This window comes from Hyla sarda, chromosome 8 (genome assembly GCF_029499605.1).
Source record: "Hyla sarda isolate aHylSar1 chromosome 8, aHylSar1.hap1, whole genome shotgun sequence".
NCBI classification, from domain to species: Eukaryota; Metazoa; Chordata; class Amphibia; order Anura; family Hylidae; genus Hyla; species Hyla sarda.
The window spans coordinates 201,529,736-201,545,110 of NC_079196.1; the positions used below are offsets into that span (position 1 = coordinate 201,529,736).

Sequence of the window (15,375 nt, forward strand, 5' to 3'; positions counted from 1 at the left end):
AGCATTAGATCCTGTAAGTCCTGTAAGTTGTGAGGTGCAGCCTCCATGGATCAGACTTTGTTTTTCCAGCACATCTCACTGATGATTGACTGGATTGTGATCTGGGGATTCTCCACCTTGAGCTCCTTGCCATAGTCTTCATTCCCGAACAATGTTTGCCACGTGGCTGGGACATTATCCTGCTAAAAAACGCTTCTCACATTAGGGGAGTCCGCTGCCATGAAGGGGGGACTTGGTTGGTATAATATTTAGGAATGTACAACACAAATACAGAAACACAGCCGCACATCCACCATTTGTATTTTGATCTACTTGCTTCTCAGCATAATTTAAAAAACTAACAGGCTGTTATTATACATTTTGATGAAAAAGTACAAGCCCACTCGCCACATCAAGGCCACCTAGTCAGAGTGGGTCCCTAACTGAACACTGGCGTAGCGCGGGGCGGCGACCACTGCCTCCGAGACATCATGCCCACAGGGGGAACGACCCAGTGGCCAGGCAGGCCTACTGGTGCCTGACCAAGCCCCTGGCTCTGGGCCGCACCACCCCACAGACAAAGCATCACAGAAACAATGGCCGCCACAGAGAGCCCCACCAGTGTGAACACCTACCAAGTGTTCCCTGCCAGAGGGCTGTAGTCTGTCCCCTCTTTCATGGCCAACACTCTGCTCCACCTATTTGGCCCAGGCATTTTTAATTAGCAGGAGACAGTATAAGGGTTTCCTCCTAGCTTTCTCCCAGCCCTTTTGCAGGGAGCACTTGGTAGGTATTCACATTGGTGTGGTTGCACTGCGGTGGTCATTGTTACTGTGATGCTTTGTCTGTGGGGTGATGTGTGGCCCGGAGCCAGGGGCTTGGATGGGCAGCAGTGGGGCTGCCTGGCCACTGGGTCGCTCCCCCTGTGGGCATGGTGTTGCGGTCGTGGTGGCCGCCGCTATGCCAATGTTGGGTTACGGACCCACTCTAAATAGGTGGCCATGATGTGGCGAGTGGGCTTGTACTTTTTTTTTATCAAAATGCATAATAACAACCTGTTAGTGTTTGAATTTATGCTGAGAAGCAAATAGATCAAAATACAAATAGTGGATGTGCGGCCATGTTTCTTTTTCTCTTTGTATTTTACAATAATATTTAAGAAGATGAAAAATAGCCCTCTAGACGTCACCAAACTTGTAACTACTGAAGAAGGGACCAAGAAGGTCTAGAAATGTGTTTTGCCTAAACTGGGTTGACCACAGCCTATGTTCCACATTCCCTTTTTATTACATTTTTTTCATTTTTCTTTTGTGTCTGAACTTAGTCATCAGTATACATCTCCACATATTACACACCTCCAGGAGAACAAGGAGGCACAGGAAGCACTTTTAGAAAGTACTCTCAGTGGTAGAAATGGTCAGCATGGGGCCACATAGCCCCATACACAACAAGCTGTGATTTAAGGCATTTCTCCCTACAACAGCTTTCCAGTGGGTTTGGAAATGGTGGGTGTCTTTTATAGATGCTCTGATCCTGTTATCTCGCTATATGAATTTGGCCCTTGTTGAATTTGCTAGGATTCTTACACTTGCCCATGCTTCCTGCTTCTGCACTTTTTAACTTCAAGAACTGAATGGTCACTTTTCACTTAATTCAGTATATATCACCTTGACAGGCACCACTATCACCAGATAATCAAAGTTATTGGCCGACATTTATCATTGTCTTTAGACAAAAAAAGGCGCAAGCAGGGTTTATTTGCGCCTTTTTTGCGCCATTTGGTTTACACATTTCTGCTGATTTTGAGTTGCATTCCACTGATTTTGGCAATACACATGATATGAAAGTTTTTTTTTATGAACTGCGCCTTTTTGTGAAAAGGCGCAAAAAAGGCGCAAAGCCACTGAAAAGTCTCTAAAACTACACAAGCCCAGACTTAAAGGGGTATTCCGGTGGAAAACGTTATTTTTTTTTTTTTTTTTTTTATGAACTGGTGCCAGAAAATTAAAACAGATTTGTAAATTACTTCTATTAAAAAAAATATTTATCCTTCCAGTACTTATTAGCAGTTGTATGCTTTACTTTTTGAATTTATTTTTTGTCTTGTCCACAGTGCTCTGTGCTGACACCTCTCTCCGTGCCAGGAACTGTCCAGAGCAGCATAGGTTTGCTATGAGGATTTTCTCCTTCTCTGGACAGTTCCTGACACGGCATCAGGTGTCAGCAGAGAGCACTGTGGACAAGACAAAAAGATATAAAAAAAAAAAAAGAATTTTCTTTGTAACATACAGCTGCTAAAAAGTACTGGAAGGATAAATATTTTTTTTTATTAAAGTAATTTACAAATCTGTTTAACTTTCTGGCACCAGTTGATTTAAAAAATAAAAATAAAAATGTTTTCTGCCGGAGTACCCCTTTAACTTAGCTTTTTGGTGAAAAATGCTTCACTTACACCTACAATGATAAATGCCGGCCATTGATTTCACCTGCCAGTGGTTTTAATGATATGGCTGATCAGGGTATAATATATATGAATCCTGGAACCCTTTCCTTAATGAGAAGTCCCCAGCTGCCTTACTTGTCTTTCTTGCTATTGATGTAGGTCTCCAGGTTCTGTGGATTCTCTAGGAGCATCCTAGGAACCTCGAAACGGTGGGTGTCTGACTTCTCGTAACTAAGGAATAAAAAAAGAAGAGTTCAGGGAAATATTTTTTTCAGATCTACAGTTCTACCTTATAAATGGGGCAGTGTTTCCCAACCAGGGTGCCTCCAGCTGTTGCAAAACTACAACTCCCAGCATGCTGGGATTTGTTGTTTTGCAACAGCTGGAGGCGCCCTGGTTGGGAAACACTGACATAGGCGGTCCGCATCCACAGTGCACTTACTAGTTAAGTGACACATTATGCTCTCCCATAGCTTCCAAGTGCTTTGCATAGTGATAATAGGTGCTTCTCAGGTGGACGCGGTCATTGTTCTCTGCAGTCTCAATAGCTTTTTGCCACTGGCCCCAAGCCTGGTACAGTCTATTCAGAAGATCGTAACGTTTGCAGGTTTTGTATAGCTGCTCTGCATCCTCCTACAAAAAAGCACAGATACTGTACATGCAGAAAACAACCAACATCCATATACTCTCTTAGGATGCCCTAACACAGCTATACAGATGATTCAGTAATGGTGGTGGTTGGAGGAATAGGCTTCATAAACCCTTTCATGTCAGTCCAGTATCGCTTATGCTTTGGTCTGTACCTATGTCAGATACCCAATTCAGTCCATAGACATTAAAGGCATATTCCAGGAAAAAACTTTTTAAATATATGTACGTATGTATATATATATATATATATATATATATATATATATATATATATATATATCTCAACTGGCTCCAGAAAGCTAAACAGATTTGTAAATTAATTCTATTAAAAAAATCTTAATCCTTCCAATAATTATCAGCTGCTGAAGTTGAGTTGTTCTTTTCTGTCTGGCAACAGTGCTCTCTGCTGACATATCTGCTATTCTCGGGAACTGCGCAGAGTAGAAGAGGTTTTCTATGGGGATTTGCTTCTGCTCTGGACCGTTCCCGAGACAGACAGAGGTGTCATCAGAGAGCACTTAGACAGTAAAGAACAACTCAACTTCAGCAGCTCATAAGTACTGAAAGGATTAAGATTTTTTAATAGAAGTAATTTACAAATCTGTTTAACTTTCTGGAGCCAGTTGATGTATAAAAAAAAGTTGTTTTTTTTTCCCTGGATAACCCCTTTATAACTCACCAGCATTCCAAGCTGTATGGCCAACATGGCAACTCTGGCTTCTATCTCAGACTCTTGCTCTGCCTCCCGCAGTGCTTTGGCACCCCTAGCATGGCCCATTTTTCCCAGGCACACTTTGGCGACATCCAGTCTTCTCGTCTTGACACACATACGAGCCATATTTTCCCAGACTGTTTCACTAGGAAAAAAAAAAAACAACAGGGAAAGGTAGTTAATTGAAATTGATCACATAATGTAAAAAATATGGATGATAATCAATATGGCTTCCATTACTGGTTCCAAAGGGGCTGTTAAATAGAAACTCTAAGCAGCCATACATCCTTCACCCATGTATGCTAAGCCGATTAGTTGTTGATATACCTACGATAAGTAGTCATGTTGGTTGTCTCAGGATATATGGTATGTAATATATTGATAAATATGCAGAATCTCCATAAAATGGAGAGAAAGTTCACTGCTGGAGAACCATCTTGTGACCTTTGAATCTTGGCATGGCCTCATAGTTATGTCTATGTCCGTGATGTTTACTAGATGGGGTGATGAGTGTTTATGGATGGCTCATGGGCAGCACAAACACGGCTCAACACGAGAACACGTACACAGGCTGCCTTCCCATCAGTAAACACCTTCCTATTCCCACCATGCTGGAGTAGGAGGATTTCCTGTTACTAAACCGAGAACAGTATGAGAAACATTGGGTCTGAATGACAGGAGAGGAGAAGGCGTGCGGGGTACAAGGTAGGTCAGAGAGACAGAGACGCATCTCTGGGAATCGAGAGTTGCATTAGAAAACAGATGACATGTCTCCTTTTATACATCTTATGTGATTAAAGATAAGACATAGCTGCTGTCTTCCAGAAACAGCAACACTCTTGTCCACAGGCTGCCACTGGTATTGCAGTTCCGCCATCTTATACCCTATCCAAAAGATAGGGGATAAGATGTCTGATTGCGGGGGTCCCGCCTCTGGGGATCTCCCTGCTGCACCCGGCGTTCGTTTAGAGCGTCTGGTGCAGCGCCGGCGGCTAGTGACATCACGGTCACGCCCCGCTCGTGACATCACGGTCACGCCCCCTCAATGCAAGTCTATGGGAGGGGGCGTGATGGACGTCACGCCCCCTCCCATAGACTTGCATTGAGGGGGCGTGGCCGTGATGTCAAGAGTGGGGCGTGACCATGATGTCACGAGCCTCCGTCCCGCATAGCGAAGTTCACTCCGTGCACCGGATGTCTGGGGTGCCGCAGCCGATCAGACATCTTATAAGATGTAGGGGCAGAGTACCGCTTTAAGAAAATGTCCAGATTGGGAAAGACACACTGTGGGTTTTCCATTTGGATTTTTGGAGCAGAAATTCAGCAGGGTAATACAGTACTAGCAAAACGAATGAGATTTTATAGTGTCACTTTCATTTAATCACCTGACATAGCATAGCAATAGAGTCAAAAGTTTAGATCGGTCGGGGTCTTAGGTGTTCAGTTCAGACCTCTACTAATCGCTAAAATGAGCTGGGGTACACACTTGGCATAGTGCTCTCTCTATGAGATGGACTCCATAAACCTTCTATAAAATTCATCTACTGCTGAGAGAGATAGGGTAGAAGCACTTAGCTGAACACCTCTTTCCTGCTCATTCTAGAGATCGGTGGGGGTCTGAGCACCCAAACTTCTGACATTATTATTTTTTATTTATTTATAAGTTGCCCTTGGTTCCATGGCACTTTAAAAGTGTGGGGGGGGGGGGGGAGCATGTCTCTATGAGATGTTAAAGTGTCCATATTATTTTAAAAAATTATTAAACTTTTCACTTTAAAATATCTGCAAATATCTACAAAATCAGCACAATTTAGTAAAAGTTTGCGGTTTCAGATTTTTCCTACTAAAACGTTGTAGATTTCCCCCTGAAAACATAGATGGAAAATCCCCAGTGTACCCAATCCCTTGTGAATGTAACCTAACGATGGTGGGCTGTCATAAAAGATGTAGCTCAAGGACATGATGACCTGGTTTCTGGAAGATAGCAGCCACGTTATTATAATCTCATCCAACCGTTAAAAGGATCTAAACTCGGCCATGTTCAAAAGTCCCATAAATGGTGAATAAAGGTTTGGCCAAGAATGTGTGCTGCCACTCCATGCACTTGAGGAACACTTAAAAGGGTACTCCACTGGCCAGCGTTTGGAAGTAAATGTTCTAAACGATGTTTTTTTTTGCTGCGGGGATCGGCTACGCCCCTTGTGACCTCACAGCAAGCCCCCTCAATGCAAGTCTATGGGAGGGGGCGTGACGGTGTCACGCCTCCTCCCATACACTTGCATTGAGGAGGCGTGGCTGTGATGACACAAGGGGCGTGGCCGACCCTCACAGTGCAAAAACAGCGTTCAGAACATTTACTTCCAAACGCTGGCCAGTGGAGTACCCCTTTAACATCCATTCTTGCGAAGGGGACATCAATGGCCCACTAAATACTTTGGCTTTGTCACTGCTGACAGTCACCAATCTTCTAATTTAACCCCTTAAGGAAGGCCGGGCGTATCCATACGCCCCTGTTTTAAAGTCCTTAAGTACTGAGGGCGTATGGGTACGCCCTTGGGAATTCCGGTCCCCGCCTCTAGCCGGTTGGGGACCGGGATGCCTGCTGAAATCATTCAGCAGGCATCCCGACACATCGCCGAGGACAGTGATTCTGTTCCCCGCCACTCGCAGGGTGGGGATCGGAGCTGGATGCCTGCCGGCGGTCTGCCGCGGTTCCGGGTCATCTGGGTCATGTGTGATCGGATAATGATGATGATCGTTGGTGTAATATACACCACCAATCATCATCCGTACAGTACTGTGGGGCAACACTGTGAACGCACCAATCACTGCAGTATGGGGAGGTGGGATCAGGAGCACGCTGCTCTGTTCTGCCCACCATTTCCTAGAGAACTGGTGTGCAGGATGGCGCCCCGTACTGTCATTTCCCCCCACAGTTCTAAAAAAGTTATTAAAAAGTGCCCCCTTGCCCCCTTTTTGTGGCCCCTGGGCACAGAAAGACGTCAGGTAAAGCATTAGATTAGGTAGGGACAGTTAGGGGTTAAAAAAATGATTTTTTGGGGGGGGGGGGGGCATACCGTCTGTAGGTGTCCGCGGGTCCTTAGCACCTTTAGCTGCATGACCCTGGCCCTATAGGGTCGCTGCAGTCTGCCCCCAGCTTTTTTTGGGGGGCGCAGGGTTTTTTGCACTAGAAGTCGATTTTTTTTAAAGATTAGTTTTATTTTATATTTTTATATTTTTGTTCTTAGGGCAGGTTAGTTAGTTAGGTTAGGGTGGGTTAGGGAAGGAAGTATCGCACCATACCACATGCAGCACACACACCAAAAAGGTTTCCCCCAGTTCAAGGCCATTCGGAAATGTTTGCATTATGCTGATAATAAGCAAAAAGAAAAATAGCCAGCACAACAACCTAATACACGGGTGCACACTGCTATGGCAGATACAGAGTATACAAAAAAAGAGGATTGCAGCAGCACACATTGGTCAAAAAATTTTGGCTCTTAGGGCACTTTTTGATCAAAATGTGTCTCCCATCCACCACGGGGAGGTGGCCTCATTTAGGATGGGACCCTAGCACAAATTCTGAGCCTAACGCTCAAATATCCACTCATCTCTGCTGGGCACATAGCCTCTGACTGGGAGACATGCTGGATCCATAAACAATTTAAAACTCCACCTGTGAAAAAGGGGGAGGGGTGCACAGCTAAAGAGGGTGCCATTCCCCCTGAGTTGTACAAACAAGCAAAAAGAAAAATAGCCAGCACAACAACCTAATACACGGGTGCACACTGCTATGGCAGAAACAGAGTATACAAAAAAAGAGGATTGCAGCAGCACACATTGGTCAAAAAAATTGAGGCTTTTAGCGCACTTTTTGATGAAAACGTGTCTCCCATCCACCACGGGAGGTGGCCTCATTTAGGATGGGACCCTAGCACAAATTCTGAGCCTAATGCTCAAATATCCACTCACCTCTGATGGATCATCTATGCTGATAATGCAGCATGTCTCCCCCGAACTAATCCCGCGTATGATCGCCTGTATAAAATCAGGCCGGTCATCAATCTCTTCGGGGCCAAATTTTGGGAGGCCTATGTGCCTGAGCAGGAGGTCGCTATTGAGGAGTCTCTCATCAGCTTAAGGGGAGACTTAACTTTCGGCAATACATCCCAACCAAGCAAGCGCGGTATGACGTGAAGATGTATAAACTTTGTGAGAGTACCTCAGGGTACACTTACAAGTTTATGGTGTATGATGGACAAGATTACCATATCGAACCCCCAGAATGTCCCCCCACTTTGGGTGTTAGCGGGAAAATCTTTGGGGCCTTTTGCACCCATTGCTAGATAAAGGTTACCACCTTTACGTGGATAATTTTTATACTAGTATCCCTCTCTTCACATCCTTCGTCGCCAGGTCCACGCTCGCTTGTGGAACAGTCCAGAAGAATCAAAGAGGCCTTCCACCCCATCCCCTACATGCTTCTATCACCCGGGGTGAGTCCCGTGCCTTTTCCCATAAAACCTGTTGCTGGTCAGGTATAAGGACAAGAGGGATGCCCTTATGCTCACCACTATTCATGGGAACGGCAGCTCACCTGTCCCTGTGCAAGGTACCGCAGGACCGGTCCTCAAACCTAATTGTATTCTGGACTACAATCAGTATATGGGGGGAGTTGATCTTTCTGATCAAGTCCTCAAGCCATATGATGCCATGCGGAAAACACGGACATGGTACAAAAAAAATGTGGTCTACATGGTACAGGTTGCCATGTACAACTCTTTTGTACTGTTCCAGCACGCTGGCAACACAGGGACATTCCTGCAGTTTCTAGAGGTAGTTCTAAAGGCCCTCATCTTTGGTGACCGCCAAAGAGCGGGTCAGAGCACCTCTGGAACTTCAGTGCCCCGGATCGTCCCCGGCCAACACTTTCCAGGTGAGGTCCCCCACACTGGAAAAAAGAAACGATCCCAGAAAAAATGCAGTGTGTCACAGGAGGGGGATTCGTAAAGGACACCACCACTCAGTGCGACACTTGCCCCGATCATCCAGGCCTCTGCATTAAAAACTGCTTCAGGGAGTATCACAATTCCATGGAGCACTACATTTTTTATCCTTTTCCCTAATTTTAATTCCCCAGAATTCGACTCCAATGTACCAGTCCAGAGTACATTGTCTTCCAAATTTTAAAACCAATACCCCCCCCCCCCCCCCAAAAAAAAAAAAAAAAACTCTTTCCCAATACCCCTAATATCTTTTCCCCCCCAAAAAATGGGTCATGGGACAGAGAGTCAACAACATTGGGGGTTTGCAGTTGCCTCAAATGTGCAGCGCTCTCTCTCCCCCTGAACGGGGTGCGCATTTGAGGTAACAGGTTAGGGATGGCCACACACTTCACATTCCCAGAATGATGATTCAGAGCATAGGGTTTAGGGCGAGCATCATTTTTTCTTTTGGCTATACTCTGGGTCCTCATTCTGGGAATTGTCATATCAGTATTAAAATTGCAATTTCCCCCCCATAGAACACTTCATCCATTCCTGGAAAATAAATTTAAGGAACACCGATCTGTTCCAAATCTCCACTTCACCCCTATGCACCTTCCCTAAGGGGTGTACTGTTTGTAATAGGCTCACATGTGGGTGTTCCTTTCTTGTATTTTCCTCTGAATGTATGTAACTGTTAGGTCCGCAACAAACATCCGCCTCAAATGCGAAGAGTTCTCGCTCATGAGCTCTGTCGTATTTCCAGGCGACAATTCGGAGTCACATGTTAGTTGTTCCCAGAAAAATGAAGCAGAGCATGGGTTGAAAATTGCAATTTTCAAAAGCTACATTCCAGGAAAATAAATTTAGGAAACACCCGTGAGTTCAAAATGTCCTCTTTACCCCTATACCCATTCCTCAGGGGGGGTACTTTCTGTAATGGTGTCACATGTTGGTGTTTCATTTTTGTATTTTCCTCTGAAAGTATGTTACCGTCAGCTACTGATATGCCATAGACCTCTATGTCTTCTGAGCCTTGTTGTGCGCCCGCCCAGCACATTACCCCATATGTGGATGTGTTTCCATAGTCAGGAGAAAAAGCCCTCCAGCTGGAGGTATCCAGTGTTGAAAACAATAAGAACTCTGGAACATACAGCAGCTGATAAGTACTGGAATGGTAAAGATTTTTTAATAGAAGTAATTTACAAATCTGTTTAACTTTCTGGCACCAGTTGATTTAAAAATAAATAAATAAATGTTTTCCAGTGAAGTACCCCTTCAAGATACTCGCAGATACACCCATTACAGCAAAGCCGCACAAAGCAGCCTCATGGGGACAAAACTATACTCACATGTGGTGGCCAATGGCCAGAAGATTCTTGTTGGTAAATCGTGCGGCTATTAGGCATAGTTTCATCCGCATGCGGCTGCCAGAATGTACAGTTGTGCCGCTAAACTGTACCTGAAATTGCAATCTTAAGGCATACCTGTCATATCACAGAAAAAAATAATGCTTCTATATGTTATTTACTAAGTCATGCAGATTCTTCCCATGTGTTCCTCATGTGTCTAGCTTCTGTATTTGGCTCACAAATCCGTCTGTTCTGCTGCTCACTTATTCCCAGGTAAGCACCGAGCCTGCCCTCACTCACCATGCATTCACTTTCTCCCTGAGTCTGCTGTGCTGGATCTCTTAATCCAATCCGTATTTAGCTGCGGATCCGCTGGTGAAGGCCCGCTCTATGCTGGCTTTACATGTGCCTGTTGGTAGCGGCAATACGCCGCTATGAGCAGACACACTGCAGCGATGTGCGCGGCGTACTCGCACATCGCGGCCGCTCTCCCTGCTCTGAGCTAGGCAGAGAGCTCCCGCGATGTGCGAGTATACTGCGACTCGCACATCGCAGTGTGCATGCTGGTAGCGGCGTATTGCCACTACGAGCAGGCACATGTAAAGCCAGCATAGAGCAGGCCTTCACCAGCGGATCTGCAACGTAAAATCAGCAGAAAATCCGCGCATGTGAACGTACCCTAACAGGACAGGAATGAGCACAGAGGAATGCTAATCCCGCCCTCCCTTCCTGGATTTTGTCCCAGCCTGTGCTTCAGCTGGGGACAAAGATGATGCTGCAGCCGGACAGGATTATGTTCTGGATGGTACGGGGACCCCTTATGGCTTTTTTTTTTTATAAGCCATGATTTCTATATAAAGCAGAAAATTATTTTATGAATTATATTAGAAAGTTTAATGTTTTGTCAAGATGTACAACATATAAAAAGTTTTTGCTTCTGACAGGACCCATTTAAGTGCTGCATTTTGCGTTTCTAAATGAGAATTACAAGTCAAAATAAATGGTGGGGGATATAACTCCTTAAACGGGTACTCTGATGTAAAAAAAAATAATAATAATAATTTTAAATCAACTGGTGCCAGAAAGTTCAACAGATTGGTAAATTACTTCTGTTTAAAAATCTTAACCCTTCCAGTACTTATCAGCTGCTGTATGCTCCAGAGGAATTTCTTTCCAATCTGACCACAGTGTTCTCTGCTGACACCTTTGTCCATGTCAGGAACTGTTCAGAGGAGGAGAGGTTTTCTATGGGGATTTGCTCCTGCTCTGGACAGTAGTTCCTGACATGGATAGAGGTGTCAGCTGAGAGCACTGTGGTCAGACAGGAAAGAAATTCAAAAATAAAAGAACTTCCTGTAGAGCATACAGCAGCTGATAAGTACTGGAAAAAGATTTGTAAATAGGTAAGTAATTTACATATCTGTTTAAAGGGGTATTCCAGGCAAAAACTTTTTTTTACATATCATCAGGCTCCGGAAAGTAAGTTAAACAGATTTGTAAACTACTTCTATTAAAAAATCTTAATCCTTCCAATAGTTATTAGCTTCTGAAGTTTTCTGTCTAACTGCTCAATGATGATGTCACGTCCCGGGAGCTGTGCATGATGGGAAAATATCCCCATAGGAGCTGCACAGCTCCTGGGACGTGAGTCATCAGAAAGCAGTTAGACAGAATACAGCAACTCAACTTCAGAAGCTAATAACTATTGGAAGGATTAAGATTTTTTAATAGGTTTAACTTTCCGGAGCCACTTAATATATAAAAAAAAGTTTTGGCCTGGAATACCCCTTTAACTTTCTGGCACCAGTTGATTTGAAAAAAAATAAAAAAAAATTCCACTGTAGCACCCCTTTATTGACACTTGTAATGGTACTTGTTCACTCCTTCTTCTGGATGTCAGTAAGTGCAGGAATACTTGCTGCTGGATTACTCCAGACTATAAGCCAGTGCTTTCGAACCAGTGTGCCTTCAGCTGTTGCAAAACTACAACTACCAGCATGTCTGGAAGCCGAAGGCTGTCCGGGCATGCTGGAAGCTGTAGTTTTGCAACAGCTGGAGGCACGCTGGTTGGGAGACACTTCTATAGCACTAAGCTTGGTTAATAGGAAACCCAATAAATCCTAAAATATTAAATTATTTATATTCCAAATTTCATATCTAAATTCACTAAGCATGCTGCAGGACTTGTGAACAATTGCTGCTTTATCCTTTCCAGGCTAGATGATATGCGGCTCTTTAATCTTGTTTAAGAGTGTGTGGCACGGAGAGGATAAGGTGTGTACCCCGCTCTTCCTCTAGACTCTCATCACATCAGTAGCCCCGGCCGAGCAGCTCATGGTAACAATTTTCCTGCTAATAGACAAGTGACGCAGCTACAAGGTGGGGCCCATCCCTGTGGATGAGAGGTACGTGACTACTCAAAGGGGACCCGGGAAGGGGGTGTAAAAGTGCAGTCCTTAAATAAGTCCTAACATCATGGGTGAGGACATTTATATATTCCTCCAGAAAACATGCTAAGAATAGACAGATTTGTGGACTACCGGATGCCAAATTATAGGATTATTAGTGTACATGAGCGGAACAATATTTTTCTAAAATGTTGGCTGCTTGAATGCTGCACAGAAAGAAAAAAATATTAAAAGTAATATTGAAAAATTCGTTCAGATTTCAGAGGATGGATGTCTTTTTTTTTTTCCCTTCTTCTTTCCTTTTCCCTGTATGACTGTTTTGTCCTTGTGGAAATTTTGAGTTCTCTTTAGCGCCCCCTATTGAGCTTGTTCCTAACTGCTGAAAAAGGTTCAAACATTTCAAATTCAACTTAAAAGATGATTCCCCAAAGTGTTTTAAAAGTTTTTTTTCCCCCTATCACATCAAAGGGATACTCCGAAGAAAAATAAATGTTTTGGAATCAACTGGTATCAAAATGTTGTACAGATTTGTAAATTACTTCTATCTAAAAATCTTAAAGGGGTACTGTAGTGTAGTGTCCGGCTCTCCTCGCGCACGAGGTGTGGGTCAGCAAGCGCCCTCCATTCATCTCTAGAAGAGTTCTAGAAGAGCTGGAGATACACGAGTACAGCACTCTAGCATTTCTGGCTCATTAAAATGAATGGCAGGGTGTATGCCGACCCCAGCTCTATGTGCGAGGAGAGGCGGAGCACAGTGCAGGAGATTGCGGGGGGTCCAAGGTGTTGGCCCCTCCATGATCAGACACATTGGATAGGGAATATATATTTCCTACACTGCAGTACCCCTTAAGTTTTCCAGTACTTATCAGCTGCTCTATGCTCCAGAGGAAGTTGTGTTGTTCTTTCCAGTCTGACCACAGTGCTCTCTGCTGCCAACTTTGTCCATGTCAGGAACTGTCCAGAGCAGGAGAGGTTTTTCATGTGGAGAGCACTGTGGTCAGATTGGAAAGAATTTCACAACTTCCTCTGGAGCATACAGCAGCTGATAAGTACTGAAGGGCGTTTTGCCTCTGGAGTACACCTTTAAGTGATATTATAAAAATTAGGGGGCTAGGTGCTGATTTTGAGCTACATCCTCTTAAAAGTTCAGAGATCTCTATATTGACCATTTTAAGAATTTTCTGGGCTCTGTAGTCCACCCATTCATTTATTTAAGGCTGAACAAAAGAGCCCATGAAGTCCAACGTATATCCCTATTGTGTTTCTACTGAATTGTATCAGAGGAAGGCAAAAAGCCCTTATGAAGCTGATGCCAATTGTCCCAATAACAGAGAAAAAATTCCTTCCCGACTCTAAATATGGCATCAGAATAGATCCCTGGATCAACGTTCTGTCCCTAGAAATCGAGTATCCATAACCTGTAATGTTATAACTCTTCCAGAAATGCATCCAGGCCCCTCCTGATCTCTTTTATGGAGTTCACCATGACCACTTCATATGGGAAAGAGTTTCATAGTCTCACTGCTCTTACAGTAAAGAACCCCCATCTGTGCTGGTGTAGAAACCTTCTCTCCACAAAACGTACATGATGACCCCTTGTTATAGACAAAGTTCTTGGTGTAAAAAGATCATGGGGGAGATCACTGTACTGCCCCTTGATATAATAGTTATTAGGTCACCCCTTCAACGTCTTTTTCCTTAAATAAATAATCCTAATTCCACCATAATAACCACCTTGTTGTAATTTCCTATCTTGTTCATTTGCCTCAATAATTGATCTTCTGCCGCTTTTATTATATTTCTACCAATAATGACTCTCCATTCTCATTTCTACTCCATATAGCCTCCTGCAGTGCGGCCTTCAGGCTGGACTTTACATAAAGAAGAACTCCTCCCTCCTTTTGATCCTTCCTAAATAGACTATAACCCTGTATGTTGACCACCATTCATAGTTATAGTCCAACCATGTCTCTGTTATACCCACTATGTCATAATTTTCCTCAGACATTATCAGCTCCAGAACGTCAGTTTTATTGGTCAGGCTTCTGGCATTAGTCAGGATGAAATTTAGAGTTTTTTTTTCCTATGAAGCCTATCCCTATTAACTATTCTGACACCTCCCTCCTCTCAACCCCCAGGTATATTAAGAAGTCACAGTTCTCTATCTACACTATCTTCCCCTTTTATAATGTAGCAGGGATGTGGAATTCCTATCGCCCAACGCCCGGAACATGCAGTTCCAGGCGCCAGGCAGGTACATTTTTCAGCAGGGCTGGACCTTAAAGCCCCTGACAAGCACGGCGGCGCTCAGAGGGGTGTATGGAGCGGCTCCTGACTCCTGCCTGCTCCATACTGTGCAATCCCCGGCTGTTTTCACAGTAATTGGGGGCCGCCGCTAATAGCCAGCATGTGGTGATCGGCGCGGCTGGCTATTAACCCTTTAGATCGCTGCTGTCAAAGCTGACAGCAGCGTCTAAAGGGACATGTGAATGCTCCCTGGTGGGCTAGTGGGGTGGATCGCCCCCTCCCCCCCCCCCCCACAGCACGACTGCAGGGGGGTTGGTGGGCGATCCACTATAGAGGTAGTCGGAGGGCTTACCTCTGACTCCCTGGTGTCCGTGGCTCTGTCACTGATAGAGCCTGGCTGGACTAGACTCTATCAATGGATCACAGAGCACACAGATCAATGGAGTTCAATAGAACTCTATTGATCTGTATGAGGAATCTAATGATTCCTCCTAAAAGTCCCCTACGGGACTCCCTTTTCCTATATAAAAACATGAAAACATAATAAAAATAAATATATTTGGTATCACTGCGTGCGCAATTGTGCGAAATATTAAAA

The 15,375-nt window shown here is 44.3% G+C and overlaps 1 protein-coding gene across 4 annotated transcripts in view; it reads right to left on the reverse strand.

Moving 5' to 3' along the window:
• Nucleotides 1–15,375, reverse strand: part of IFT140 (intraflagellar transport 140) — a 128,202-nt gene that overhangs the window by 20,944 nt on the left and 91,883 nt on the right. For all 4 annotated transcript variants that reach the window (XM_056533603.1, XM_056533601.1, XM_056533599.1 and 1 more), the window contains 3 exons: nt 3,753–3,930; nt 2,865–3,055; nt 2,558–2,653 (listed from right to left, as the gene is read on the reverse strand). In XM_056533603.1, the coding sequence (XP_056389578.1) occupies nt 2,558–2,653; nt 2,865–3,055; nt 3,753–3,930 (465 nt within the window). The remainder of the gene's footprint in view (nt 1–2,557; nt 2,654–2,864; nt 3,056–3,752; nt 3,931–15,375) is intronic.